This window comes from Drosophila albomicans, chromosome 3, assembly GCF_009650485.2.
Source record: "Drosophila albomicans strain 15112-1751.03 chromosome 3, ASM965048v2, whole genome shotgun sequence".
NCBI lineage: Eukaryota > Metazoa > Arthropoda > Insecta > Diptera > Drosophilidae > Drosophila > Drosophila albomicans.
The window spans coordinates 23,777,683-23,802,916 of record NC_047629.2 but is presented as its reverse complement, the minus strand read 5'-3'; the positions used below and the strand labels follow the sequence as shown (position 1 = coordinate 23,802,916).

At 40.7% G+C, this 25,234-nt stretch overlaps 8 protein-coding genes across 10 annotated transcripts; 5 read left to right on the top strand and 3 right to left on the bottom strand.

Moving 5' to 3' along the window:
• Positions 1–624: 624 nt before the first annotated feature.
• On the bottom strand, positions 625–7,768 carry LOC117569886 (protein eiger). Of its 2 annotated transcripts, none has more exons than XM_034251226.2 (7): positions 6,916–7,768; positions 3,319–3,444; positions 2,101–2,462; positions 1,934–2,038; positions 1,517–1,608; positions 1,322–1,411; positions 625–1,266 (listed from the first exon to the last, which is right to left on the bottom strand). In XM_034251226.2, the coding sequence occupies exons 1-7, from the start codon at positions 7,084–7,086 to the stop codon at positions 899–901; spliced, it is 1,314 nt and encodes a 437-aa protein (XP_034107117.1). In that variant the 5' UTR covers positions 7,087–7,768; the 3' UTR covers positions 625–898. The 2 variants fall into 2 exon arrangements, with proteins under 2 accessions (XP_034107117.1, XP_034107116.1); XM_034251225.2 differs by having other exon boundaries at positions 1,322–1,429; positions 6,916–7,767.
• Positions 7,769–9,937: 2,169 nt separating this feature from the next.
• On the top strand, positions 9,938–14,367 carry LOC117568207 (nodal modulator 3). Its single transcript, XM_034248677.2, has 6 exons — positions 9,938–10,115; positions 10,172–10,718; positions 11,002–11,887; positions 11,949–12,127; positions 12,189–13,153; positions 13,216–14,367. Exons 1-6 carry the CDS (start codon positions 9,961–9,963, stop codon positions 14,093–14,095), a joined length of 3,612 nt encoding a protein of 1,203 aa, XP_034104568.1. The 5' UTR covers positions 9,938–9,960; the 3' UTR covers positions 14,096–14,367.
• Positions 14,355–16,277, bottom strand: LOC117568208 (uncharacterized). Its single transcript, XM_034248678.2, has 4 exons — positions 15,867–16,277; positions 15,289–15,436; positions 14,879–15,232; positions 14,355–14,822 (listed from the first exon to the last, which is right to left on the bottom strand). The coding sequence occupies exons 1-4, from the start codon at positions 16,072–16,074 to the stop codon at positions 14,384–14,386; spliced, it is 1,149 nt and encodes a 382-aa protein (XP_034104569.1). The 5' UTR covers positions 16,075–16,277; the 3' UTR covers positions 14,355–14,383.
• A 246-nt stretch (positions 16,278–16,523) lies between these two features.
• LOC117566914 (cyclin-dependent kinase 10) lies at positions 16,524–18,370 on the top strand. Of its 2 annotated transcripts, XM_034246534.2 has the most exons (7): positions 16,524–16,629; positions 16,718–16,853; positions 16,936–17,008; positions 17,084–17,258; positions 17,432–17,634; positions 17,703–18,149; positions 18,212–18,370. In XM_034246534.2, exons 2-7 carry the CDS (start codon positions 16,719–16,721, stop codon positions 18,346–18,348), a joined length of 1,170 nt encoding a protein of 389 aa, XP_034102425.1. In that variant the 5' UTR covers positions 16,524–16,629; position 16,718; the 3' UTR covers positions 18,349–18,370. The 2 variants fall into 2 exon arrangements, with proteins under 2 accessions (XP_034102425.1, XP_034102424.1); XM_034246533.2 differs by lacking the exon at positions 16,524–16,629 and having other exon boundaries at positions 16,662–16,853.
• A 453-nt stretch (positions 18,371–18,823) lies between these two features.
• LOC117566910 (protein saal1) lies at positions 18,824–20,822 on the top strand. Its single transcript, XM_034246530.2, has 2 exons — positions 18,824–20,288; positions 20,348–20,822. Exons 1-2 carry the CDS (start codon positions 18,990–18,992, stop codon positions 20,690–20,692), a joined length of 1,644 nt encoding a protein of 547 aa, XP_034102421.1. The 5' UTR covers positions 18,824–18,989; the 3' UTR covers positions 20,693–20,822.
• A 4-nt stretch (positions 20,823–20,826) lies between these two features.
• LOC117566915 (uncharacterized) lies at positions 20,827–22,169 on the bottom strand. Its single transcript, XM_034246535.2, has 3 exons — positions 21,499–22,169; positions 21,254–21,437; positions 20,827–21,191 (listed from the first exon to the last, which is right to left on the bottom strand). Exons 1-3 carry the CDS (start codon positions 22,072–22,074, stop codon positions 20,830–20,832), a joined length of 1,122 nt encoding a protein of 373 aa, XP_034102426.1. The 5' UTR covers positions 22,075–22,169; the 3' UTR covers positions 20,827–20,829.
• An 81-nt stretch (positions 22,170–22,250) lies between these two features.
• Positions 22,251–23,337, top strand: LOC117566916 (V-type proton ATPase subunit D 1). Its single transcript, XM_034246537.2, has one exon. It carries the CDS (start codon positions 22,339–22,341, stop codon positions 23,077–23,079), a length of 741 nt encoding a protein of 246 aa, XP_034102428.1. The 5' UTR covers positions 22,251–22,338; the 3' UTR covers positions 23,080–23,337.
• Positions 23,338–23,505: 168 nt separating this feature from the next.
• LOC117566911 (translation initiation factor eIF-2B subunit gamma) lies at positions 23,506–25,214 on the top strand. Its single transcript, XM_034246531.2, has 5 exons — positions 23,506–23,763; positions 23,822–23,969; positions 24,028–24,388; positions 24,449–24,589; positions 24,648–25,214. The coding sequence occupies exons 1-5, from the start codon at positions 23,607–23,609 to the stop codon at positions 25,212–25,214; spliced, it is 1,374 nt and encodes a 457-aa protein (XP_034102422.1). The 5' UTR covers positions 23,506–23,606.
• Positions 25,215–25,234: the final 20 nt, after the last annotated feature.

The window sequence follows — 25,234 nt, the reverse complement described above, 5'->3', positions numbered from 1 at the left end:
ATGGACTTGCATTGGACAAGCATTCATGTCTGGGTAATCGCATGCGAGCATGTTTCAGTGAAACTTGATTATTCCATTTGACGTCACATTTGATGACTCCTTTTGCAGCTTGACCAACAGATTCGATTGCAGCGTCTGGACTTGACTATTAGGTTTGTTTTATGCTTGCAAGTGTTGATATATGAATTACGATGAAAGGTAATACTTTCGTACTGAAGAGGTATGGAAACATACTGAAAAGAAATAACAGAGATGACTTAAGTTAAATTTCGAATAATTTATTTTTGGCTTTTTTAGCAGGGAATGAAATTCTATTTAAATAAATATTTATTATGTTAAGTTTAATTTTTCATTTGATATATTGTTTTTGTTTATTTTAACACTTAATATATAACTGATTTGTTGCTCAATTCTCTATCAACTATTTCACAATTAAATAAAGTAAACAAATAGCAAACACAGATACTAAACAGACGCCCCAGAAATATTTTTCTTTCACTTTGTAAGCATTTCTAATTATTAATTCATATTCAAAATAAATTTAAGTGCGAAAAATATAAAATGTGTTAGTTTTAAAAACCCCTTTTCTATATTCATAAATTCATTCAATAAAAGACACATCAATAAGATTCTCTTGTTTTTATTTATGGCCATTTTTGTCTAGAATTATCAAGTTATAGAATAAAGTATATACAAAATAAATATGACAGTTTATGCATGATTATGTGTGGGATTAAGTTTAGGATAATGTTTAAGTGTTGATAAAATACGATTATGAGTTACATCTAAGTCTAAGACTACAAACTAGGAATCTACTTTTGCTGTATTCGTATTCACGAGTAGTCAACTCCACTCGACTACTAAAGCTTGAACTCTTCCGCGTCCCATGGACAAACTTCTAGATCTTGATGATGCCAAAGTAGCTGCGATTATTGCGATTCCTGAAGATGACATTGCGTTGTCTGTGAATATCACGCAAATGGATTTTCTCATTGCGCTCCAGCTGAATGAGGCCACTTGTGTGACAAGTGTGAACCTTTGGCATATTTGTTGGCACCGTGTTAAGGCACTCCAGGAATGGTGTGTGCTCGTGGAAGATGATGTAACCATTCTCATCAAAGGAATTGTTGTAACAGATTTGCGCATAGACATAGTAGAGTCCCGGTTCGTGCACCATCAAAACGCCTTTATCGACTGTAAATGCTTGCTGATTGTACATGCTTTCGGCAATTTCTCCCACGTAGATATCACCTGTATAACCTAAGCCTGATGCACTCATTAATTATGAACTCAATGGGAGGACAATCAATTTTCAACTTACCTTGCAAACTCTGGTGTCCCTGATCATGTCTAAGAGAATCTCTTAAATGGAAATGAGCAGCTGGTCGCGAATAGTTATCTACGGATTTCGCTGAAACAGTAGATTCGCCTGTAAATTAATTGATAACAAAGAGCATAATTTTTGGAGAACTATTTACAGCCAATTGGAGGAGGTTTAACTATTCAAATGATTTACCTTTGCGCACCAGAACGCGATGACGACGATGATGAGCCCGTGAATGCGACTTATGGGAATGATGATGTGGCAGACTCTCAGTCGAGGCAACGCTAAAGAATATTAAATAGTGATAGTTTTAATATATAAATAAAAATGTAGCAAGCTAATGAAATCACATTAACGACATTCTAAACATGAATTTTAATTTACAAAAATTATAAAATAAAATAATTATCATCAGCTTTAAATGTGTTTTTTATTGGCAAAATTTATTTAACATTCAATTGTTTGGATTAATTGTAAAATTCCATTAGCTCAGTCGAATTTGAGTTCAATATAAATGAATTTAATGTTATTTGCAAAGCATTTCTTATACACAAATAAATTGCATTTAAGCGAATATACTAAATACACATCAAATCAATTTATACTTACTTTTCCTTCAATTGCTGCTCGGTTTTGGCTTCGGTTTGGTTCTGATTCTGAGTGACTTCGTTGCTCTGCAGCTCATTACGCAAGTCGGCAATAGAGCGAGATTTACTGTAAAATGATAAGAAATTATTAGCTACATTAAAGATTACTTGTATTATATACTGCCTTACCGTTCCTTCTTCTTTTTCGAGTCATTGTAGCTGGTGAAATCATCAAAGACATTATCATCATTGGATGAAGACGATGTGGAGGCTGAAGATTCAGTTTGAGCACTGTTTCGGGGCAACTTGGTGTGATTGCCATTGGTTTCTTGATTGATCAAATCCAGATAATCAACGTAGTCGTCCTCCACACTACTTGAACTCTCCTCCTCAGCACCATTGTAAACAGTTTGATCATCATCGTCATCGTCGTCGTCGTCATCATCGTCTTCAACATTGGTATCCATGTCATCCAAGTCGTCATCATCCTCGTCGTAATCGTTGGTGTCGAGTTCATCGTTGTTGGGATCATCAATGAGCCTGTGGTCGTACTGCAATTTTCAAGTGGATGCCACAGTAAATATTAGGTCAACAACTTGGTGGCAAGTACGTGACTTTGTTGCGCTTCTAGCGTAATAAAATGAGGAAGATGCAGAGCAGGGAGAAGAGGCTGCGATGGCTGCCCCATATACATAGTAGCTAAGAAAGCGCATTTCTCAAATACATTTGTGATTTCACATTTAAAAATACGCGCACTCATTTAAAGATACTTTTTCATCTCTATTTTGGCATTTGCTTTAATTGCTGGCGCCTTCCCCACACACAAATACAGTCAAAGACAAAGAAATAAAGATACCACATCAATAGCTTTGAAATCTTTGAAACGATCTTTGCCATTGATGAGATCAGATCAGTCGTCACTTTTAGAAGCAATCATAAATTTTGTTTTTATAGTATATCAGAAATTTGCCTTGAATTTATTTGTATCTATATCATTCGCTAGATACATTTCTCAGTGCTAAACCCAAGTAAATATCTCAAGTGTTAAAAATGTTTCAACTTATCCACCCCATAAATTATTTGCATATATTTTTCCCTGGGCACAAGTCTTTTCGACATTAATTGAGTGTTCAATCTAAGCGGGTTTAGTTTTCGTTTAGAGATACACATTAATTATCTACGAAATTATCATTTGTCAAAACGCGAAACCAAAATATATATTTCTACGAAAATTCGTAAGATATTTGAATTTAAACGCACTGTATTTCTATAAATACAAAATTGTCCCATTTACAATATATACGATTTTATTCTTGCTTTCACTTCTCAACAATGACGCAACACCACAAAAATAGCAAATATTAATAAGAAGAAATAATAATAATTTAGAAGAAATGTAAAGCTCACCTCGTTCTGGAATTCGTCCATCTCCTCCAGATAGTTAATGCCCAGTCGATGTCTCAGACTTTCCACATCTTTCTTGAGTCCATTCAATTCGGATTCTAGGTGCTGGACCCGCACCGTCTGCCAGATCTGCAAAATGGAAACAGCTCTTATATTGTTGTTTTTGGAACCAAGCGACTGCGTCATAAATAATGTATATACATATATGAGATCACTTGAGCAGTCTATAGATACACATTATGATCATGTGTTTATTCTCTTAGTGGTGCGGTGGCGGCCAAAGGGAAAACCATTGAGGAACATAATGTACACATCAGTCGAAAAAATCAAAACTCAAAAGCCCCCACTACAGATATGGCAAACCATCGAAGTTTATGTTTGGCAATCGACATCATTTATTTTTGTATTCGACTCGCCTATCATTTATAATGCATTATCTACAAATTTCTACAATTATTGTAATGAGCTTTAATTATGGCGATAGGCGGTGCTAGAACTAACACATCATCTAATCCCAACGGGCGAACTTTGACACCCGCAAACGAAAGACGAAAACCGACAATCGACAGCCGAAATAAAGAAAGATTTTGATAGACGCGCAACAAGATGAACGAATAACCCAATTAATTGCGACGCTTGCTCGACTAAGCAATACCCCAGAGACGACTACGAAAATAATCAAATTATTTCAAAGTGATTAAATAATTTGTGTTTATTGCTCCGTCGAAAAAAAAAGTTATAATATATTTTGATTATTTTTCGGAATTTTTGTGCTATATAGTAGATGTTTTTAGACAAAATAATTATATTGTTCACTAGAATTTCTTTCAAACTTTTCCTTTGAAATGTTAATAATTAGAAAATATTTTTGTTTTTCATGAAGTTAAATGATTATTTTTGTAATATTCTAGTACCTATTGAAAATGGGTATTATTGTTATTTGTACTTGATGTTCATCCACAAAATAATTATTTTGTGTACATACATATATACACATTTAGCTATACATGATATCCTTCAATAACCAAGAATCTTTTTCTTTGCAACATTATAATAATTGGAAAATATTTTTCTTTTTCTTGCAGTTCCACAAAATTCTCTTCTCCAATACTTTGTGTTGCTATATTCAAACTACACTTTGTGGTACAATCAAAGTGCGTGGCATAACAAGAACATGAGTAGTCTACAGTCTACCGCTACCGACGAGGCGTATAATCTTTTTAATGGATCATTAACATTCAGTGTGAGCAGCCGCAACTTTCAACGCGTTGCTCAATATGAGACTGGCAGCGCCTTTTCCTAACAGAGATATGGATGTACTTTATATATATAAAGCTACATATATCTGTCTGTTGTTGTATCTTCATATATATTTTCGTATTTCGTTCTAGCATGTCTTTGCTTTAATGCTTTGTCCAATGGCGGCACCCAAAATTTCAGTGTTCGCCGGTTATGACAGGCAGCCAGCAGGGCGATCAACTTGAGCCGTAAATGACAAGTTTTGAGCACTCGAGACATGTGTACTGGATTCTTGTGGATAGTGTGAATAAATTACGAGTATTTTTGAGAGCGGAGCCATGGAACTTGTTTATGACATTATTGAATTAAGCTTAAGACACTGTGACATGTGGCCACAGCTCGACAACAAGGCCATTGTCATTGATGCACTCAGAAAAATGATTCAGCACAATACAATTAATGAAGAGGAAAACTATTAAATCCTTTACTACATTCATTTATTAATAAAGAACATTATTTTCAAGTATATATATTTTGTATAAGCCCCTTTTCGCTCAGTGTAATTGTTTTCCCATTTTAATTACCGTTCACTTCTGTCTAAAAACTGAAGCTGTTTCAGCGCCATTCATAAGCACAGTTTGTACACTCACTTTGTCCACCGCTATTATGACAACTTTGTGGATAACACAAAAATGTAAACAAGTTTCCCATTAAAAGCTTTATTCCCCCCACAAAAGTAAAACCAATAAATCGCCCAAGACCAATGCAATGTAATCTCGTTACGCCAGCAGAAAAACTTGAACTTTGTTTCTACTTTCACCGTGCCACGATGAGGGTCACTCTCACACTGGTCCATTGCCACTCTTGTTCCAAAGAAAATTGAATTAAAATCTTAACAAAGATTTATATGCATAAGCATATGTCACTGAAGCCAATCCAAACCATTTACAAGTCAGTTGACAATTGACAATTGTATGATTTCCGTTTTCGAATCGCACTCGTTTTTTGTTGAGATTTATATTCAAAATGCACGAGTACTCAATGTTTATAGGACTTCTTGTGAAATCGTCTATCTGAATCCGTCTGAGTGAAATTTGCTTTTTCTCTATAAGCTGCAAACATTCTATTCGTTCTATTCGTAGATATAGTACAGTAAGCGAGTCAACAATTCGAATCTGGAGCAAAATGAACAACTTCCAACGATAAGCCCCAATGTGTCATCTTAGCTCTGGAGTTTGTGAACATATTTTATACACCAACTGCATATCATATGCATTGGAATGGGGAAAATGAGTTGATTATTCGCCACCTCTATGAAACTTGAGACAACTTGATTGAATACTGTATATGTATAATACTGTATAATATCCAGTAAAAATATTCTACTGCGACATAGAATATCGCAACTTGGTCGCTTCTTCTTTACAAACAAAAAATTAACTTTTGTTATTGTATAAAAAATCCTATTATTTAAATTGTCTCGATTAACACTAGATATACCAATTCTACAAATAGTGTTAATCGAGGCTATTTAAATACTATGTTTTTAATGAGTCTTAACTTTACTTCTTAAAATTTTCATCCAAGCGCGATTTTTTCACACATTTTTGTTTAAACTTCGCAACTATATTTCGATCGTTTAAAACAAATCTTAAAATAAACTCAAATGGATATTAGGAAACACGCGCGCTCCTCCAGAACTTCAAACAGTTCATCCATTGGCACCTAGTTAAGCATTTGCTTGCGTGTTTATAGCAACAAGATTTGATTATTTGTATATTTGTTAAGACGCCGATTTGTCTCTGTCTCCAGCTACCTAAGATACATACACACATTAATCTTTCTCACTCGTTCTCGCTCGCTCTGTATCTCAGGCTTTGTCTTTCTGTGGCTTTGGCTGATCGGCAGCTTGTTGAGTTTTATGGTCACAATCATTAGGAAACGATTTGACCAAAGACACGCTTCAATTTCGATCCAACGTCGAGACGGGTTTTATAGCTAAGAGGCTACCGCAGCAGATACACACATTCATATGTAGATATTGTATCTTCTGCTTAGATATTGTATCTGCTGGCAAATTATAGTTATACATGGTGTGCGAACTAAATGGCTGACGGTCACGCGTCATAAAATTTGCTTTGTCGATTTCAATTTAAAATGTTTTTTAATTAAAATTTAAATGTGGCTTCATAAACAATGCAAACAAAATTCTGCTTAATTTTGACAGTTTTCTATGCAAATGAGCATCGTTTATTTATGAGATTGCCTTTAAAGTTTTTTTTTTATTTTGGGGAATTTCTAATTAATTGACCTGATAATCAACTCAAGATTAGAGTAGAGAAGGGGACAAGAAATACTCACGGTTAGGATGAAGATCCCAATGACGAGTGCTGCAGCGATGATGCCCAATACAATCGGAGCGGCATGTTTAGTCTTCCGTTGCGAGTGCGTTCCGGCCGAATGCTTGGCCGGGAAATTATTATTAACGACACCCGTTGGCGTTATAAACGGTTTAAGTGTCTCCGCTGTCATATCTGTAGCTGATGTTATTGATCAAATGGCAACTGGATGAGCGAGTCAAGACCGTAGACAGTCTGTCTACTACCGTCTCTAGATCCGTCTATATGAAAGTCTGAGAGACTGTATCGCTGGTATGCCGCAAATGTCAAGCAAGTGCCAAGTGCAACTTAAGCACCGGACACAATAAAAATAACAACAAAAGCAAGAATTTACTAAACACTCGCGCACTTGTTGAACAGCCCTTGAAGAGTTTTTCCTGCACTTGATTTTTCCTCTTTTCTCGTTTGTTTTGTTTTTTTTTTTTTTTGCTCGTTTACTCGTGTTTTATTTATATTATTTAATTGGCCTGAAATCTGCTGAAATGCTTTTTTTGTTAAAACAAGTTTTCGCACTAGATATGAGATACACAGAAATTCTTTTGAGATTCTTTTTTTCTTGGCTTTTTTTTTCGCTATTTTCAGCGTTCTTTTATCAGTTGCCGTTGTTAGAGGTTTCGATAAAATAGCTTGTCGCTTGCTTGTTTTGACTTTTTTTTGTTTTATTTTTTTACTACGCGTGTATGCCGCTTTATAGTATAGAATCTTGGTAATAACTTGAGATACTGGTGTAACTTTCAGCTGATGCCACGCACGCGCTTTCAAGACGTCCGCTTGCGTCTGCGATTCGCGTTGAACTGAGCGCAAGCTATTCGTCTGACGCTGTGCCTTGAGCACAGTCGCAGCGCTGAGAGAATCTCTGATAGAGCGAGAGAGAGCGAGCGTGCGAGCACTATTATGGGAACAGTTGTGAGAACGACATTGCCAATTATTTTGGCAGGCGCCGCGGGTTGTCGTTCGCCTGGACCTGAGGGGATCGATTATCCGTAGTTCTTGTTGCTGTTGCTGATGCTGCTGCGGTTTTTGGGAACAGCGCCAGATATGAGCGCTTTGTATATTTTTGTTAATACTGTCTATTGACTTGGGAACCATTTATTTTTGTTGGATTTGTTTTAGGTATTGTTTAGATTAACCTCCCCGCTTTTAACTTTTTGTTTTTGTAGGGGTGCAGAGCTGCAAATGTCAAAGTCCGCTTCGTTGATTGCGATTTTTGAAAACAAAATCTGTAGGCCGCAGCAAAAAACACCCCTGACTTGATAACAATGCACATGCACACCACTTCAATTAGAAATTTAAGTTCGACGTTATACAATTTTTTTTTTTTTTGGTTTTGAAATGAAATACTTAGGAGGTATATGTATAAATAATGTCTTTTATTGTTTTTTTCTTTTTTTTTGTGCGATAAGCCGGAGGAATTGAACTTTGTGTGTTTCATTAAAATTATTACTGTAGCTAATGGTGATGTGCATGACGCCGGCTTATCAGCTAGCTAGGACAGCCTAGACGTCATGTATTTCGGGCAGCTCAGAGATTTAATAATACGCGTAATACGAGTCCACGTACCATGCCATAAAACTAATGCGTTGTGCTACTGTCTCGACGACAAAGGCGACGTCGGATTGTCTGCCAGACAGAGCGACTCGACTGAGCAAACAATTTCATAATGTATGCAACTCTAATGAGGCAGATTTTGCAGTGCTCGACGGCAACTAATTAGTTTCGAATTGATGTCGACGTCAGGTAGCGCAGGTAAACGGGAAATGCGTATTGAGACGGCGTCCCAGACATGATTACTTCTTTAATTTGTTTATCGCTGCACTTAACCACATGCGCGAGTACTTCAATGTGGTTGTGGCATTTACAATATCTGCGTATCTGCGAGAAAGATCTGAGAACGAGCCGAGCCAAGGGCAAAACGCAGTGGATACTCGAACAATTCAAAGTCAATGCCAGTAATTGATGTTGCATACGATACACAACGAGTCGTCGAGTCGAGTACTTGAGCCGTTTATTCAATTGCTCGGTTATAGCTTACAGTTATTGGTCTTTGTTTGGGGCACCATCAGACACAGATACAATATTGTACGAGTGCTGATCGTACATACATAATTTGTTTGCTTTTTATTTGCCACCATTTATCGCGCGTCGAGCATCGGTCAAAATTTATAGGCAGAGGGCAATCCAGAGCTCAGCGATGCCTGAAATGAATTTCTTTCGAAAGACAGCGACAGACACAGCAATCGACTGGCTGCTCTTTATCTGTGCCTCCGCTGACTGTATCTACTGCCTGCTCGATCGTTTTACTGCGAACCCATTCTCCACATACACAAATGCTCCTCGATACGGACAAGCAATCGCGCTTGTTTCTGTGTATCATAGTTCAGTGTAATTAAAATTCGTTGCGATAATTAATATCTGACAAGCTTATTTCTGCAGCAATCAAGTGCTTTCAATGTCAATATATTATACAGAGCTTTCAATAGTATTCATAAACACTCACAATCACACACTTCAAATATATACATTGCGACAAATGTATGCAAATAACAATTATTAAAGTAATAATTTCAACAATTGTGTAAATGGTTCCACACTTTGCCTAACGGTCGATACATATTTTGAATGCTTGAAGTCGATAACCGTCAAAATGAATCAAGGAATCGATAGAGTACACGAAGTGTTGAGGTACGATATATCGATTGACATGCTAAAACGACACTGCTTATTACATAGCGCAGTTAACAGATGTTGAATTTTAAATTTGAAACCTACATATTTTATTAATTATAATTATATATTTTCAACATTTTATTAAAGAAACTACTATTTACATTTAATTTCAAAAACATTTCACTAGCTAATAAACAAAAATACGTTGCTCGAAAACAAGAAACAACAGGTCGTTCTGGCACTTATGCGGGTCCAATGTTAATAACATTTCAGCAAAATGTTAACTTACTTTCATGTATGTGTGTAAAAAGAACAGCTGACGTTCAGTCAAGAAAAAAAAATGAGGTCGACGAGGCAGTTTTCCGGCTTTTTATTAATATTAATTTTAATTAATATAATTGGCCAAATTAGCGCGCAGGCCAATGAAGTTATTGGATGCGGAGGTTTCATTAAAAGTCATGCCGAAATCGACTTCTCCAAAGTTGAAATCAAACTGTAAGTAATTAAAAATCGTGAAAGAAAAAAACCAATAAGAATTGATTTTATTCTAGTTTGACGAAACAAGGCTCTCTAAAAGACAAAACTGACTGCTCCCCATCGAATGGCTACTATTTTCTGCCTATTTACGACAAGGGTGAATATCTGCTGAGCATTTCACCTCCGCCGGGTTGGAGCTTTGAACCCGAGCACGTTGAGCTCAATTTCGATGGCAAGAATGACGTGTGCAGTCAGGGCAAAGATGTTAATTTCGTTTTCAAGGGCTTTGGTATAACTGGGAAAGTGGCTTTGTCCACTGGCAGCGGAGCACGTGATGTTGATGTTGAATTAAAATCGGAGCAGGGTGAGATTAGACGCACCAAGACCGACATCAATGGTATTTTCTTCTTCACCCCGATTATACCCGGTAAATATGTGGTACGCGCCTCGCATCCCAAATGGCATTTCTCCAAATCCGAGCACAATGTCGTCGTAGTCAGTGGCAACACGGAGCTGCCGGCGAACTCGTTGGTCGTCTCAGGCTTTGATATCAATGGCAACTTCGACACAAGCACACAGATTCCAGCTAACATTGCGATCGTGCTCTACCGGAAGAAGGGCGTAAGTATCTAATCTAATTAGTCTAATAAGCCACTATGAGCCACTTCATTTAAAGCTTTAAAAATCTAAAGATTTTAAGAATTTAATAGCGTAATAGTCCGATTTTGGGCTCATACATTTGCATTTACTACTCACTTATAATACCTTTTTATGCTATCCATTACGGGTATACAAAATTTCCCTGTTTTACTATATGTTCTTAGTCTTGCCAGACTTTTATATAGTTATTTATGAGCATTATTATAAAAGATAACGTCTCGCTTATTTATGCTACCTTCTTTAGCAAACTCTGCTACCCAAATGCAGCAGTTCCCCCTCTGCGCCCGCCAATAAACTGAACAACGATTATGATAGCGCTGCGTCTTGCTATGTCCCGCTATCGGAAAAGGGCGAATACAATTTCAAGAATGTGCCCACTGGCAAGTATCTGCTGCAGGCCGTCAACGAAAACAAAAACTTAAAACTGCATCTGACGCCTAAGTTCTTGGAGGTGGAAGTCGGCAAGGATACGCTGCAGCTGAAGGATGAGTTCAAGATCAGCGGCTTTACGGTGTCCGGACAAGTGCTGCGTTCCGCTGGCGGTGCTCCACTCAAGTCGGCCACTGTCAAGCTCAATAATGAGAAGGTGGCCGAAACTGACGCTTCTGGTAGCTACATCTTGGAGAATATTAAAGCCGGCAGCTATAATATCTTAATCGAATCCCCACAATTGCAATTTGAGCCTGTGCAAGTGAAAACACAAATCTTGACACCAACACTGCCTGTTATTGTGCCATCAGCCTATGAAGTGTGCGGCAAAGTTGTGTCACCAAAATCCTATGAGGTGGGCATTACAAAAGCTGGCTCCACGTTCCATACGACGGTTACAACCAAAGCGGAAAGCGGCAGTTGGTGCGCCTATCTGCCTGCTGGCAAATACAACTTTGAAGTACTTACCACCGAGGCGGACAAGAGCAGCGGTGTTCAATTCTTCCCCGTGCAACAGCAGTCCGAAGTAGGAGACTCACCTCTTGGCGGTATTACGTTCTCTCAGTTGCGTGCAAAGATTCGTGGCGAGCTGCAGTGTCTGCCAGATGCCACAGCGACTTGCACTACAGCTGAGATTACACTACAGGGTCTGGATGCCACCGGGCAGCCAACGGAAAACAAATGGAAAGCCAGGGCTCATCGTAAGCAATAATTTGCAAGACTATTATTGAACTAGTTATACATTTTTCAATTACTTTACAGGTGGAAAGTACGCTTTTAAGGATGTGCTGCCCGGTCCCTATGAGATTACCATTCCACAGGGAAATCTGTGTTACGAATCGACTCGCGTCTTTTTGAACGTTGCCGCTGCTGAGGAGAATGCGCCACCTTTCATTCACAAGGGTTACGAAGTCTCCATCATATCCAGTCATCGCGCTTTGGTAGATATAAATCTTCGGTATTTTTTATTGCAACTACTTAAGCTCTTATCCCATTTGTTAGATGAAATATACCCACATCACTGGACCCTCTGAGCCGAAATCGCCTACTGAAAGCCTCAAGATTCTGTCCGGTGTCAACACTTTCTGTGTATCGAAATACGGCAGTTACGACTTTAAGCTCGAGGGCTGTCACATCTACGACGACACGCTGCCCAGCAAATTCATTACACCCGAGCCGGAGCAGTTGCAGACATTGATTGTCAATGCCATTGCCCACAAGACCGGAGTACGTGTGTTGTCCACAGAACCCAATGCTGATTCACTGAGATTAGCAGTCGAAACAGAAGCCAATGGCAGACAGATCATAACCCCAATTGCTGAGTCGCATAAGGTGGATGGCAAATACGCATATCGCTACGATACCTACTTGAAACCCGACGAAATCATGAACATTGCCCCAATCAGCGATGTGTTGTTGTTTGCACCACAGCATCAACAGGTGGTTGGTGGCAGTGATTGTGTAGATATTGCCTTTAACTTTGTGGCAACGCGTGGTCTGATCCTGCGGGGCAAAGTCGTGCCACCTATCAAGGATGCCAAGGTGACACTCAGTTTCCCCGAACATCCAGAGCGTGAAGTAATCGATACACTCACTTCGGTGACCGGGGAGTTCAAATTTGGTCCCATCGATGAGTCGCTGAAGTTTGAGCTGAAGGCTGAGAAGGAATCCTACGTATTCAGTGAATACAATCGTCAGTCGAATTCGTTTAGTGCTCACAAATTGTGCGAGATTGAAGTCACGGTTACAGACGATGCCGGACAGCCATTAAGTGGTGTTCTGCTCTCACTTAGCGGTGGCGAAAGCTATCGCAAGAATCTAGTAACTGGCGACAATGGTGCCATTAATTTCCACTCGCTATCGCCATCGCAGTACTTCCTGCGCCCTATGATGAAGGAGTATAAATTCGAACCAAATTCCAAGATGATTGACATCAAGGATGGCGAAACGATTCAAGTAACGCTCACGTAAGTTCCATTCGCAACATATCTACGTTTAATTTAATCACACATATATATACATGTTACAGCGGCAAACGCTTTGCTTACTCGATCTTTGGCGCTATTACCTCGCTGAATGGTGATCCTTTCGCTGAGGTTAATGTTCAGGCCATCGCCACAGAGAGCTGCCAGCATCAGCAGGAAGAAGCGACCAGTGAACTTAATGGACAGTATCGCATTCGTGGTCTGCAGCCCGGCTGCTCTTACGTGGTGCGTGTGGTAACTGACGATGAGAAGGTGCATCGATCCATACCCGCGAGTCATACAGTCACCGTGGGCAACGAGGATGTGCGTAACATCAATCTGATTGCCATTAATCCCATTAAAATTGTGGACATCACTGCTCGCATCTTTGCCTCCCACAACGATTTCTACAAGACGCTGCGCATAGTGATGTACAAACGTGGCTCCTCCGATTCGCCAGTGTTCTCACAGAAGGTTGCTTCTCCACTGAATCCGAAATCTAGCATCAATCCTGGCATTATGGTTTATTTCCCACGCATTCCACTCGATGGCAAGAGCTACGTGGTCGAGCTGCAATCTACACTGTCGGACAAGACGTACTCCTACAAGCTGCCCTCGTTTAGCTTTGTGGCTGACAAAGTCTCTGTCTACATGAAGTTGGAATTCAATCCAGAGGTGCGCGCCACTGAAGCGGATCTTAATCAGAATTCAATTGGTGCTTTGGTGCTCATAGCACTGGTGGCCATTGCCTTCTTTAAACAAGATCTGGCTGTCACATTCCTCACTTTCGTCTGGGACAAGTTGAGTGATATTATTGCAGAAATTGCTCAGCGTCAAAAGGGCAAAACAAGTGTGAAAAAGAACGAGCCCATCAATCAGCGAGAGATCGAGCAAATGGCCGATCAGATCAATGCGATCAAAAAGAAAAAAGTCAAAAAGATTTAGTCTGATTTTATTAGGGATCAATACTTTCCATTTAGTCATCGGTATTCGGTATTCAGTTGTGTTTTTAGTATTTCCATTTAATGAGATTTGTGAATTTTGAGTTAAAGTTGTAGCATTTGTTTTAATTGCATTTCCCCACCCCAGGCAACAAATAATTGTACCAAAATATTGTTTAATATAGCTGAGGCAAGTTTATTTTGTGTGTAGATTCATTCATCACTCTTATAGCTAAAATAAATAATTAAATAAATAAATACAAGTGCTAATCGTTAGTTATTCGTTGGTCATCTACTGTGTCAGAATGTGTTCAGCAACGGAACTTAACATGCGTTCGCCGCGTCGCTGCTTCAGCTTGGCATGACGACGTTCCGCCTGCAAATTGATTTCGTTTTGTTCCTCAGAGGTGTTCTCAGCTTCCTGCGCATTCTCAGCGGTCTCAGCATCTAGGGTTGCTTCGCTAGCAGGCTGCTCAACAGATTCCACTTCTGGATCGGTATTTTCCACGAAAACGCACTCAGGATTGACGGCAGCACATTCATGGAAGTTGGTAGCTCTGGCCGTAGGATTTGCCGAGTTGGTGTACTTCTCGAAGAAGCCACGACCCACAATGCGGAAGGCAATGCTCGACAGTGGGTTCAACTTGGAGCGGAATTCCATTTCGCAGACAAAGCGGCGGCGGCAGGCCTTGGAATCCAGACCCAAAAAGGCAAACATAAAGTCAGCAATTCTAAAAGGCAAAGTAATTAATGAAATGAAATGCTTAGTGGACAATAGGTGTCTTACTGCTCTTCGGCGGGCTGTTGACGTGCCACACTCTCGGAAATCTCTTCATCTACGACCTCCACCTGCTCTTCCTGTTCCACTTCTTCTTCCATAGTATCCACAACATCATGATCAATGCTGCGTCTGCCACGACGACGTGTGCTCGATGGGCCTGTGGGGCCGCTGGGTCCTGTTGGAGCAGAGGAGGAGGGATCGCTTGAGTAGTCCGAGACAATATCCGAGTTGGAAGAGTAGCTGGAGTAACCAGAGTAGGGCTCAAAGGAAGGGCTCGAATCGTATGAGGGCGAGTCGTAGTGCTCATGCTCATGATGGTCCAAAGAGTATGGAATGTGATCGTGACTGAAAGATGGTGGACTAAAAGGAAATTGTTAAGGGAAATTGTAAGTATAGTTTATTATACTAAAGCTTACGGATGATCGAGAATGACTTCCTGGTTGCATCGAGCATGTGGCCAGAAGTAACGGAGGCCCAAGTAAATGGCGCTGCCCACAAAGAAGGAAACGATGACCACTTTCACCTTGATCCAGTAGGCAATTGCCAGAGGCCACAGATGACGATCTGAAATTGATAACAAGATGATAATAAAACTCGGATTAGATAACTGACTTGTGATCTATGATAACACTTTCACTGGGCACGATCAGAGTTCTATAAACAGCGATGCTTGGACTACGACAATTTACATTGTTATTATACATAGTATATGTTGAGGCATTGAAAGTGAAAAGTGTTAATTAACTGTTATCGAACGGTACATGCAAATCGTGATGGTCCAATTGGAAAAGATAAAGATACATTGGACTGGGAGGAGGGCCAGACAGCCTCAGTTGGGGGCAACTTTCGAAAGAAAGTGCTGATTAACACATGCACAATAATGTGCCTCAGAATGGGAGTGGAATCAATTTAAAATTGAAATTGTTATTGAAATGTGCTAATTGTTACGCCTGAGCACAGGCCAGATGTTATTACATAGTAGAATTGAACTTACACCAGAAGCGATGGCGATGACGACGAGTACGTCCTTCAAATTCCTGTAGAGCTCGCCCAACGTTAGCTAGAATGTCAGTATCCGTATCCGTATCCGTATTGTTGGAGAGCAATTGAGTGTCGGCATTCTCCTGGGTATCTTCACAGAACACCAAAGTAAAGTAGACGAGGAGCAACACAGCCGCATACCAAATTGTAGTTTTGTTCATTTTCGTAGAATTGAATGTATATCCTATCGCTGGCGGCGTATATTTTATTTGTTATATGTGTATATGTTCACTGCTGTGGCACTTGGGACAGTTGCTGCAGAACTGATGATGCACTCTAAAGCGACTGGCAGCTTTTATACCACCGACTAAAGTGGTTTGTTGTTGGTTCAGGGTGATAATTGATAGTGGAGTAGTCTTTTGTGGCTTTACGCGAAGATATATATTTTTTAACACATGCGTAGACATGGTAGATGACACAGCGACGATCACTGCGTCGTCGACTGGGTAATATTTTAATGCCTAGAGCATGCATTTGAAATGAAATGCTAACGAAATTTCTATAAACTGCCGCAATTTCACTTTTCATAAATCGTGTTTTATTTTCTAAACACATTTTTGTTTTTTTTCGCAGCAATCATATTTTCTATGCATCAGTTGCTATTATGAAACACGCAGATTTTTACATAATTAAAATTTCATATGCGAAATTCAAATTCGAATTTTTCAGCGGGCACATTGCTTACATTTATTATGTAACCCTAGAAATTCTTAAAGGTATCGAAAGTATCGATGCTTGCAATGCTGCATGTTTGTTTTTTTTTTTTGTGGTCCAAGCGTAAATAATAAATAAATAAATTGTTAGCATGTCCAGCAGCACAAAATCAAATGATTTGGAAGCCAATCCAGCGCCCGATCCTCAAGCGCCCATAACGCGTAAAGGCTTCCTCATATCATTAAAGAACAGCGGCACTCCGATGCCGATTCCAGAGCAAAATGTCGTAAGTAAAAATAAATGATGCAAAGATTGCGACACCTGATAATAATAATCTATTTTGATGACTTTCTTAACCATGTGTCTAGTATGGACGTTGTCGACCCGTATCGGAGTTTGAAAAGCTCAATCGCGTGGGCGAAGGCAGCTATGGCATTGTTTGTGAGTGCTATTATGTTTATAGTATTAACTTAGTAAAGTAAATCTGTTTCTTTGATGGATTGCCCTACGTTTTAGATAGAGCTCGTGACTCCAGTAATGGCGAAATTGTGGCCCTGAAACGGGTACGCATGGATCAGGAGAAGGATGGACTGCCGGTCAGTGGACTACGTGAAATCATGATATTGAAGCGTTGTCAACACGAAAACATCGTACGCCTCCGAGAAGTTGTTGTAGGCAAAAGCCTGGACAGGTTAGCAAGTCGGGAGTACATTTGCTGTCTCCACAAGAAGCCTATCATCTTAAACCTTGACATTTACATGTTCATCCTTGGGGATTTCCCCATTGATCGGAGAACTAACCACCAACCCTAATGTCATGACCAACTGACAATTCATGCTCCATCTTCTGTTCCATCCCCCGCAGCATTTTTCTTGTCATGGACTTCTGTGAGCAGGACTTGGCGTCAGTGCTGGACAATATGTCGAAGCCTTTCACCGAATCCGAAGTCAAGTGCATCACACTTCAGGTGCTGCGAGCTTTAAAGTACATGCATTCCCGCTACATCATCCACCGCGACCTGAAGGTCTCCAATCTGCTGATGACGGACAAGGGCTGCATAAAAGTGGGCAAGTAGATGGAGCACAATTAGGCTATGACATACTATTGTTATATTAATTGTGTCTTTATTTCATAGCTGACTTTGGTTTGGCCCGTTTATATGGCCACCCGGCAAAGCCAATGACCCCACAAATGGTCACGTTGTGGTATCGTGCTCCAGAGCTTCTGCTGGGCGCCCGAACACACACGACAGCTGTGGACATGTGGGCTTTTGGCTGCATTCTGGGCGAACTATTGCTGGGCAAACCGTTGCTACCCGGAAACTCGGAAATAGCCCAACTGAATATGATTATTGATCTGCTCGGTGCTCCGTCGGAGTCGATTTGGCCGGGCTTCCAGGATCTGCCCGCAGTGCAGAACTTTACGCTTAGTGTACAACCTTACAACAATTTGAAGACTAAATTCCATATGATCGGTCAATCGGGCAGAAGTCTTCTCAACATATTATTCTACTACAATCCCAGTACAAGAGCCACCGCCGAAGAGTGCCTGACCAGCAAATATTTTACAGAGGCGCCGCAACGTAAGTTAGAATTGCTAAATATAAAAAAAATTGTCATACATAAACATTTCATGATTTTTCAGCTTGTGATCCTCGAATGATGCCCACTTTTCCGCAACATCGAAATAATGTTGCGCCAGTTCAACCAGCAACGGCATCAACTGATATTCCAATTTCCCATTTACTGGATGTTTTTATAAAAAGGCAGCGCTTAGAATAAACTAATTATACAAAAACAAAAACGCCACTTCTAAGCAAATGAGCTTGACGCTCTTTGGTCGATGAAATCGATAATAAGGAATTAATGCAATTTTAACTCGCGAAATCGCTTTTGTTATTTTATTTAATAGTTGTCCTTAAAAAAAAAGCAATATAAGCCATAAGTTATTTTTCGGTCACTGAAAGCATCGGCGGGCTTTTTTTGGAATCGCCTGCTAGTTCACTCAAATGAGCTAGTTTATTTTACAAAATAGATGTTATTTTTCCCGTGTAGTTCTTAGTTTTTGGCTTCCAATTTTAGTTACCAGTATAGTCTTTCATCGGTGATTCACAACTAGTTTGCTACAATTGGTTATTTTTTTTTTATTAAATTGCAGGATTTATATAGCAATAGCGAAGAAATATGAATTAAAATGTGAACGGCATAACAATTATTTATGCATTTAGTATATCTAATCCGCGTTAAAACGTGTATTCGAGAAATGTTGCTTATGGTCACACTGCGACACAGGTGTTAAGCAGCTTCAAGAAAGCTCTCTTTTTCAAGAAACAAGTGGTCCGAATTCATATAAAATACTTTATTAAAAAATAAATGAATTTATAATAATAAATTGAAAGCAACTAAATATCAATGCATCGATAATGCCAACAGAACCAACAGAAACCAACCAACCAGAAGAAAAGATGACCAAGGAAGATGTGAACAGTTCTAAACCCGAAAATGTTGCGGCGTCGGCCGTTGTAAGTAACGATAGTGATATATTGCCTCAAAGAAATGAAGCCTCAGTCAATGTGCTGTCAAATAGCGCTCGAAACGATACCAATAACTCGGCTTCCAATTCACCCCCCCACCAACTCGATGAAATTCAAAACACTGAAGACGCTGTTGATGCCGCCGATGCCGTCGATGGTGTCGACGCTGATGAGAATGAATTACTCAGGCGCATGCGTGCTGATGCCGTAGACAACACGATGTACAGCAAAAAGTTCATACTACAAACGATGATGACGCTTAGTCAACTGCCTCCTCAGACACCACTGGAGACTGAGCTAGAGGATGAATTGTGCAAGCTCTGGGATATGTCTGTGTCCAAGGAAGTGGTTGACTTCCTACTGCTAAACGATGCCATCGATGTGATCATCACAGCTATAGAAGCCAGTGAAGATGTACGTTTATACGAGATCCTCGTTGGTCTTCTGGGCAATATGTGCGCTCAGGTGGAATGTGTGGAACAGCTGACGTCGAATCCCGAGTGGGTTGAGCTCTTGCTGCGACTGTGTACCTGCATGGACACTTGCATGCTGCTGCAGCTCATGCGCGTCTATCAGTATGTGATGGCTCACGTGGTCACCGGCAAGGAGCAGCTGGGCATCGATTGGTACATTTGTTTTGCCGCCTGCGACAGTTCCGCAAAGAATCTCGGCTTTATATTGCAACAGTGCATCAGCGAGGAGCTGCTGGTGGCTGCCCTGAAAGCCATTAATGCTGTACTGGCGAGTTGCGCCATGGTCGAGGAGGAGAGCTCTCAAACGGATCTCAATTTGAAGCCATTTGCTGAAGTATTTTTAGTCCAAGAACTCGTTGATGGTGTCAACAATGCCTTTATGCGTCTAATGCGAGATGATCTTGCCAAGCAAGCGGAAGAACTTGGGGATGCTACTGCTTCTGCTGCCAATGTAGCAACTACAGATGAAGAAGATGATGAAGATGAATCGGGTGTACCAAAAATCACTTGCGACATAGAAATAATTCAAACCTACCTCAATATTTGCACCATTCTCGTTCAGCTACCGGAAGCGCAGCTATCCATGGCTTCGCATACAGCCAACATTATGTGTTGTTTGACCCGCATCCTCATCTTTCTGCAGCAGCCCACTCAGCTGCATCCGCTGGGTGAACGACAGGAGGAATACCTCGAAGACATGGCGCACATTTGCAGCGTAAGTTTTGAAAATGCATTTTTTTCTTATTTTTACTTATTTCCAATTTTTATTTGCAGTGTTTAAAGTATTGTTACGACAAAGAAATGTTTGAAAATCTGTTGAGCGTCTGGTTAACACTGCGACAACATATCGAAGACTATGCTGAATACGATGAAAATGATTTCGAGGCCTTCGAGGATGAGTCTCGCTCCCAATACGAGGATAATGCCTTTAAGCTTTTGCGTCTTTTAGCTCACATGCTAATCACTGTCGATCACGATGTCATGGTCAATGATATTGCTCACCTTGATGCTATGAAAACGGAATTGCTGCGCTGTGCTTTGCAAGAAGATGTTCTGCTCCAGAGAGCACATCAGCGTCTAAACCTGATTATCAACGATGCAGCTGGCCAAGCCAAATAATTCTCACAGAAACAGGACTGAATATTGTCGTTGCCTTCAAGCGCAGCGCAATATATAAAAAATATTATACTTAAAAATATACAATAGATTTTAGAGTAAATTATATCACTTTGAATTGAAACATCTGCAGAATAGTTTTAAGATTTAACATTCGAGTTTATTGTCTGGCACATCAGATCAAGCCACGATTGTTTGCCCAGTCGCACTCCATTGGATCCCGTGCTGCTGACGATTAAATGATGCTCTTTGGCGCCACTCAACTGAAAAGTGCTCTTATCATTGCTCAGCGCATGGGCAACGTGCTCCAACTCGTTGTCCAGCTTCACCACGGCAGCCTTTACCTCAATGTTGATGGTAGATTCGATGGCTTCGGATATCTTGATGACAGCCTCATTGGCCAGATTGTGTGCGACAATTTGGCTCTTGCCAATTAGCTCGGAGAGCTGCAGGCTCAGGTTTCCACCCTTAGAGTTGACACTTAGATTGCCATGCACACCAGCTGCGGGGAATAAAGCTGTGTAAGTAAAGCATTTACAATTAACTTCGAGGGTTGTTGCGCACTCATTTTAAGATCGCCTGCCTCATGTACATGGACTTCACTTGTCTTGTGCACATTCTTCAGATCCATATTTCCCGTTGTGGTTTCAAATTTGGAGTTCTCGACATAGCAGCTGTCAGTGTTGATGCTGCCTGTCTTTGTGGAACACTTTAAGCTGTCTCCCTGTAGTTTGTCCAATACAATGTTCTGGGGATAAGAATAAGACAATAAGAAATATCGCAATGCTATAAATGAAGAATTGCCTTACACCATTGTGCGTCTCGATTTCGGTGCGCTTGCCCAACAATACGCCCTGACAAACGATGTTCCCCTTTTCGCTGTAGAGCGCAATATTTGTGGCTCGCACATTCCTTGTGGTAATGCCTTCGTTTGCTTTAATCTCCAGTGCCTCACTCTGTATGCTTTGCACAAAGACCTTAGCTGCTGCTTCAATGTGAGCTTCAGCCCAGATGGGAATCTTAAGAATGCAACGTGAGCGATTCGCTTGCGGTGTAAGTTGCTTGATTACGACATTGACTACTTTGTCATCATCGCTGACATTCACATCTAGCTGGGCGTTGCAGTTGTGTGTCGCCTCACCACGCAATTGGGCTATAAAGACATCGCCACTGGTGTGCACATGGACATCAACGGGTTCCACATGCACATATATATCGGACTTGATATTAATGCGTGCATATTGATTTACATAATGGAGAAATTCTTGTTGTACCATGAGTCGATTACCCGGCATGGTGGCAATTTGCGGTTTCTTTGCGTAATAACGGATACAGTTATTTACTGCAATTGGCGGGAACCAACGCAAACGATGCAAAATTTGCATAATTCACAAACTATTAACGGATCGCGCTTTTTCGATTTGTTTACACTGCTGTTGTTCTAAACAGCTGATTGTGCTTGCAACGTTTTATGACACTAAATGGCAGTGTAAAGTGTTGTGCAGCTTTTATATGAAAGTCAAGTAAAATGCGTTAATCAACACTAAGCTTATCCAGTCCAGTTGGAGTTTTTCAGTGTTCTTCGACGGGTGTGAAAAATCATTGGTGGTGCGCAAATATTAAATTAGATTCGAAAATATAAACGCAAAATGTCTGGCAAAGATAGATTACCGATTTTCCCGTCGCGTGGCGCCCAAATGTTGATGAAGGCACGTCTGGCTGGCGCCCAGAAAGGTCATGGCCTTTTGAAGAAAAAAGCTGATGCGCTGCAAATGCGTTTCCGTATGATTTTGGGTAAAATCATCGAAACCAAAACTGTGATGGGCGATGTTATGAAAGAGGCTGCCTTTTCGCTGGCCGAGGCCAAGTTCACGTCCGGTGATATCAATCAGGTGGTTCTCCAGAACGTGACGAAGGCACAAATCAAAATTCGCACCAAGAAGGACAACGTTGCGGGCGTTACGCTTCCCGTCTTCGAGTCCTATCAGGATGGCGGTGACACCTACGAGTTGGCTGGCTTGGCTCGGGGTGGCCAGCAGCTGGCGAAGCTCAAGAAGAATTACCAGAGCGCTGTCAAGCTGCTCGTGGAGTTGGCATCGCTGCAAACATCATTTGTCACTCTCGACGAGGTCATCAAGATCACCAATCGTCGTGTGAACGCTATCGAGCATGTCATCATCCCACGTATTGATCGCACACTTGCCTACATCATCTCCGAGCTGGACGAGTTGGAGCGTGAGGAGTTCTATCGCCTGAAGAAGATCCAAGACAAGAAACGAGAGGCGCGTCAAAAGGCGGATGCTAAGAAAGCAGAGCTGCTGCAGCAAGGAATCGATGTGCGTGAACAGGCTAATATACTCGATGAGGGCGATGATGATGTGCTCTTCTAAAAACGAAGTATTACTCCACTCGGTTTACTCGTATTCGTGTGTGTATTCCAGCAATATATTATTGTTACAACTTGTTTCTGTTTCCATTTTAAATTCGCAAAATAATGAATTATTGTATGTAATTGAAGCTACTTAAGCTAAAAGTATATAGTCGTAATTCCAATAAGAAAAAAACAAATGTATGTATTCCATTTTGTAGTTATGTAGCGCTCAAAAATCATGCATTAAAGTCTCTTTTGTTGTTCCATAGAATACAAATGGTTTATTATTTATTTTGGCTGCAAAGTGCATAAAATTCATTGTGAAAAAATGGTCATCTGACTTTTTTATACAATTGCAAAAACAATGCAAATGCAGTCATGTGACAGCAACATATGGCCCACTCACTCACCAGTGTTGGTTAACACCGCTCAGCTGTCAGCGCTACAAAATCAGCTGTTGGCTGTTGTGCGTTGCCGTCGTTATCGTTGTCCACGCGTCTTAGGCACTTTTCAAAAATCAATTGTGTTTATTATATATATTAAAAAATGACTAGTTGTGAATTTCAAGCGGTAGTTTTGGCTGCGGGGCGTGGCACACGTCTACCCGAAGTTCTGGGCGATGCCCCCAAATGCTTGCTGCCAGTCGGTCCTTTCCCCCTCATCTGGTATCCCCTTAATATGCTGAGCCGACACAATTTCACAGGTAAGTTGATAAATTACAAACATTTAATTGAATTGCAACCACGATTTATTACTTACAGAGGTGATTGTTGTGGTGCTGGAGCAACATAAGGTGGATGTACAGCAGGCGCTGGAACGCACATCCCTTAAAGTGAAAATCGAATATGCCACAATACCCAACGACAGCGATTTTGGCACCGCAGACAGTTTACGCTATATCTATGACAAGTAAGTTGGGAATTTTTCTTGCTTGCGAATTGAAACTAAATCTTCGCCCCAATTGTAGAATCAAGTCTGATTTCTTGGTAGTTAGCTGCGATATCGTTAGCAATGTCAGCCTCTATCCTTTGATCAATAAGTTTCGTGCCGATGACGCTGCGCTGGCGCTGCTTTTATTCAAAAGTGGGTTTGAGTCGGATGTGGTAATACCGGGACCCAAGAGCAAGCACAAGCCAGAGCGTGACATGATTGGCATTCATCCGTCCACACAGCGTTTGGCATTTGTATTTGCTGCCAGCGATTGCGAAGAAACATTGAATTTGCAACGATATCTGCTCAAGAATCGTGGACAACTAGATGTATATGGTCGACTCACGGATGGTCATGTTTATGTGCTGAAAAAGTGGGTGATCGACTATCTGCATAGGGTATGTATAGCTAATACTAAAGTGAAGAAGTCTTCCAATTATAATGTTTGTTTCTTGTAGAAAGAAAACATATCCACGTTTAAGGGCGAGTTTTTGCCGCATATCATTAAGAAGCAGCATTACAGGCGCACGCCCAAATCAATGCCGGATACAACTTCCGACTTGAATGTAGCCACCAAGCAAGACGATAACATTTTGCACGTGAGTTAAATATCAGTATAAAGAGTAATTCTTAGCTTAAACTGCGATTCCTTCCTAGTATGCCCCACACACTTTGATGGATCAGAAGGTGACGCAGGCTTCACTATTTAATCAGTCGCTCTCGCATGTTCCTTACCATGGCGACATTATACGCTGTTTTGCCGTGCAGGCACCACCAGATTCGATCGGTGTGCGTGTAAATAATACGCTTAGTTTCCTTGCAATCAATAGAAAGCTAGCTACCATTTGGACCGATCTATGTGACGATGCGCATCCATTGATTGCACCAGGTGCTGTGGTCAAGTCTACACAGACCAAGGACATTATTGTGGCTGACAATGCCAAACTGTCGGAGAAGACATCGCTCAACAGCAGCGTCTTTGGCTCGAATAGCATTGTGAACCCCAAGAATATTGTGACCAATTCTATCATCATGTCCAATGCGATTGTGGAGGAGGGTTGCAATATTAACAACTGCATCATTGGACATCGGGCGCATGTGAAGAGTGGCTCGGTGCTTACCAATTGTTTGATTGGACCCAACTATGTAGTGGAGGAGCAGACAAAGAGTCAATCGTTGCATTTGTCCAATGATGATCAATATATGGAGATAGATATACAGTGAATCAGCGAGAGGGAGGCGAG

Bases quoted from the DNA above. Each gene is read 5' to 3' on its own strand.
- LOC117569886 (XM_034251225.2), bottom strand. From the start codon at position 7,086: ATGACAGCGGAGACACTTAAACCGTTTATAACGCCAACGGGTGTCGTT. The intron at 2,039-2,100 runs GTAAGGCAGTAT...ATCATTTTACAG, and splicing joins TCGAAAAAGAAGAAGGAACG to TAAATCTCGCTCTATTGCCG. The intron at 1,430-1,516 runs GTAAATCATTTG...ATTAATTTACAG, and splicing joins TCGCGTTCTGGTGCGCAAAG to GCGAATCTACTGTTTCAGCG.
- LOC117568207 (XM_034248677.2), top strand. From the start codon at position 9,961: ATGAGGTCGACGAGGCAGTTTTCCGGCTTTTTATTAATATTAATTTTA. The intron at 10,116-10,171 runs GTAAGTAATTAA...ATTTTATTCTAG, and splicing joins TCCAAAGTTGAAATCAAACT to TTTGACGAAACAAGGCTCTC. The intron at 12,128-12,188 runs GTAGATATAAAT...CCCATTTGTTAG, and splicing joins TATCCAGTCATCGCGCTTTG to ATGAAATATACCCACATCAC.
- LOC117568208 (XM_034248678.2), bottom strand. From the start codon at position 16,074: ATGAACAAAACTACAATTTGGTATGCGGCTGTGTTGCTCCTCGTCTAC. The intron at 15,437-15,866 runs GTAAGTTCAATT...TATCAATTTCAG, and splicing joins TCATCGCCATCGCTTCTGGT to ATCGTCATCTGTGGCCTCTG. The intron at 15,233-15,288 runs GTAAGCTTTAGT...ATTTCCTTTTAG, and splicing joins GAAGTCATTCTCGATCATCC to TCCACCATCTTTCAGTCACG.
- LOC117566914 (XM_034246534.2), top strand. From the start codon at position 16,719: ATGTCCAGCAGCACAAAATCAAATGATTTGGAAGCCAATCCAGCGCCC. The intron at 17,009-17,083 runs GTGAGTGCTATT...CCTACGTTTTAG, and splicing joins AGGCAGCTATGGCATTGTTT to ATAGAGCTCGTGACTCCAGT. The intron at 18,150-18,211 runs GTAAGTTAGAAT...ATGATTTTTCAG, and splicing joins TTTTACAGAGGCGCCGCAAC to CTTGTGATCCTCGAATGATG.
- LOC117566910 (XM_034246530.2), top strand. From the start codon at position 18,990: ATGCCAACAGAACCAACAGAAACCAACCAACCAGAAGAAAAGATGACC. The intron at 20,289-20,347 runs GTAAGTTTTGAA...TTTTATTTGCAG, and splicing joins ACATGGCGCACATTTGCAGC to TGTTTAAAGTATTGTTACGA.
- LOC117566915 (XM_034246535.2), bottom strand. From the start codon at position 22,074: ATGCAAATTTTGCATCGTTTGCGTTGGTTCCCGCCAATTGCAGTAAAT. The intron at 21,438-21,498 runs GTAAGGCAATTC...TCTTATCCCCAG, and splicing joins AAATCGAGACGCACAATGGT to AACATTGTATTGGACAAACT. The intron at 21,192-21,253 runs GTGCGCAACAAC...TATTCCCCGCAG, and splicing joins GGCAGGCGATCTTAAAATGA to CTGGTGTGCATGGCAATCTA.
- LOC117566916 (XM_034246537.2), top strand. From the start codon at position 22,339: ATGTCTGGCAAAGATAGATTACCGATTTTCCCGTCGCGTGGCGCCCAA.
- LOC117566911 (XM_034246531.2), top strand. From the start codon at position 23,607: ATGACTAGTTGTGAATTTCAAGCGGTAGTTTTGGCTGCGGGGCGTGGC. The intron at 23,970-24,027 runs GTAAGTTGGGAA...CCCCAATTGTAG, and splicing joins TTACGCTATATCTATGACAA to AATCAAGTCTGATTTCTTGG. The intron at 24,590-24,647 runs GTGAGTTAAATA...ATTCCTTCCTAG, and splicing joins AAGACGATAACATTTTGCAC to TATGCCCCACACACTTTGAT.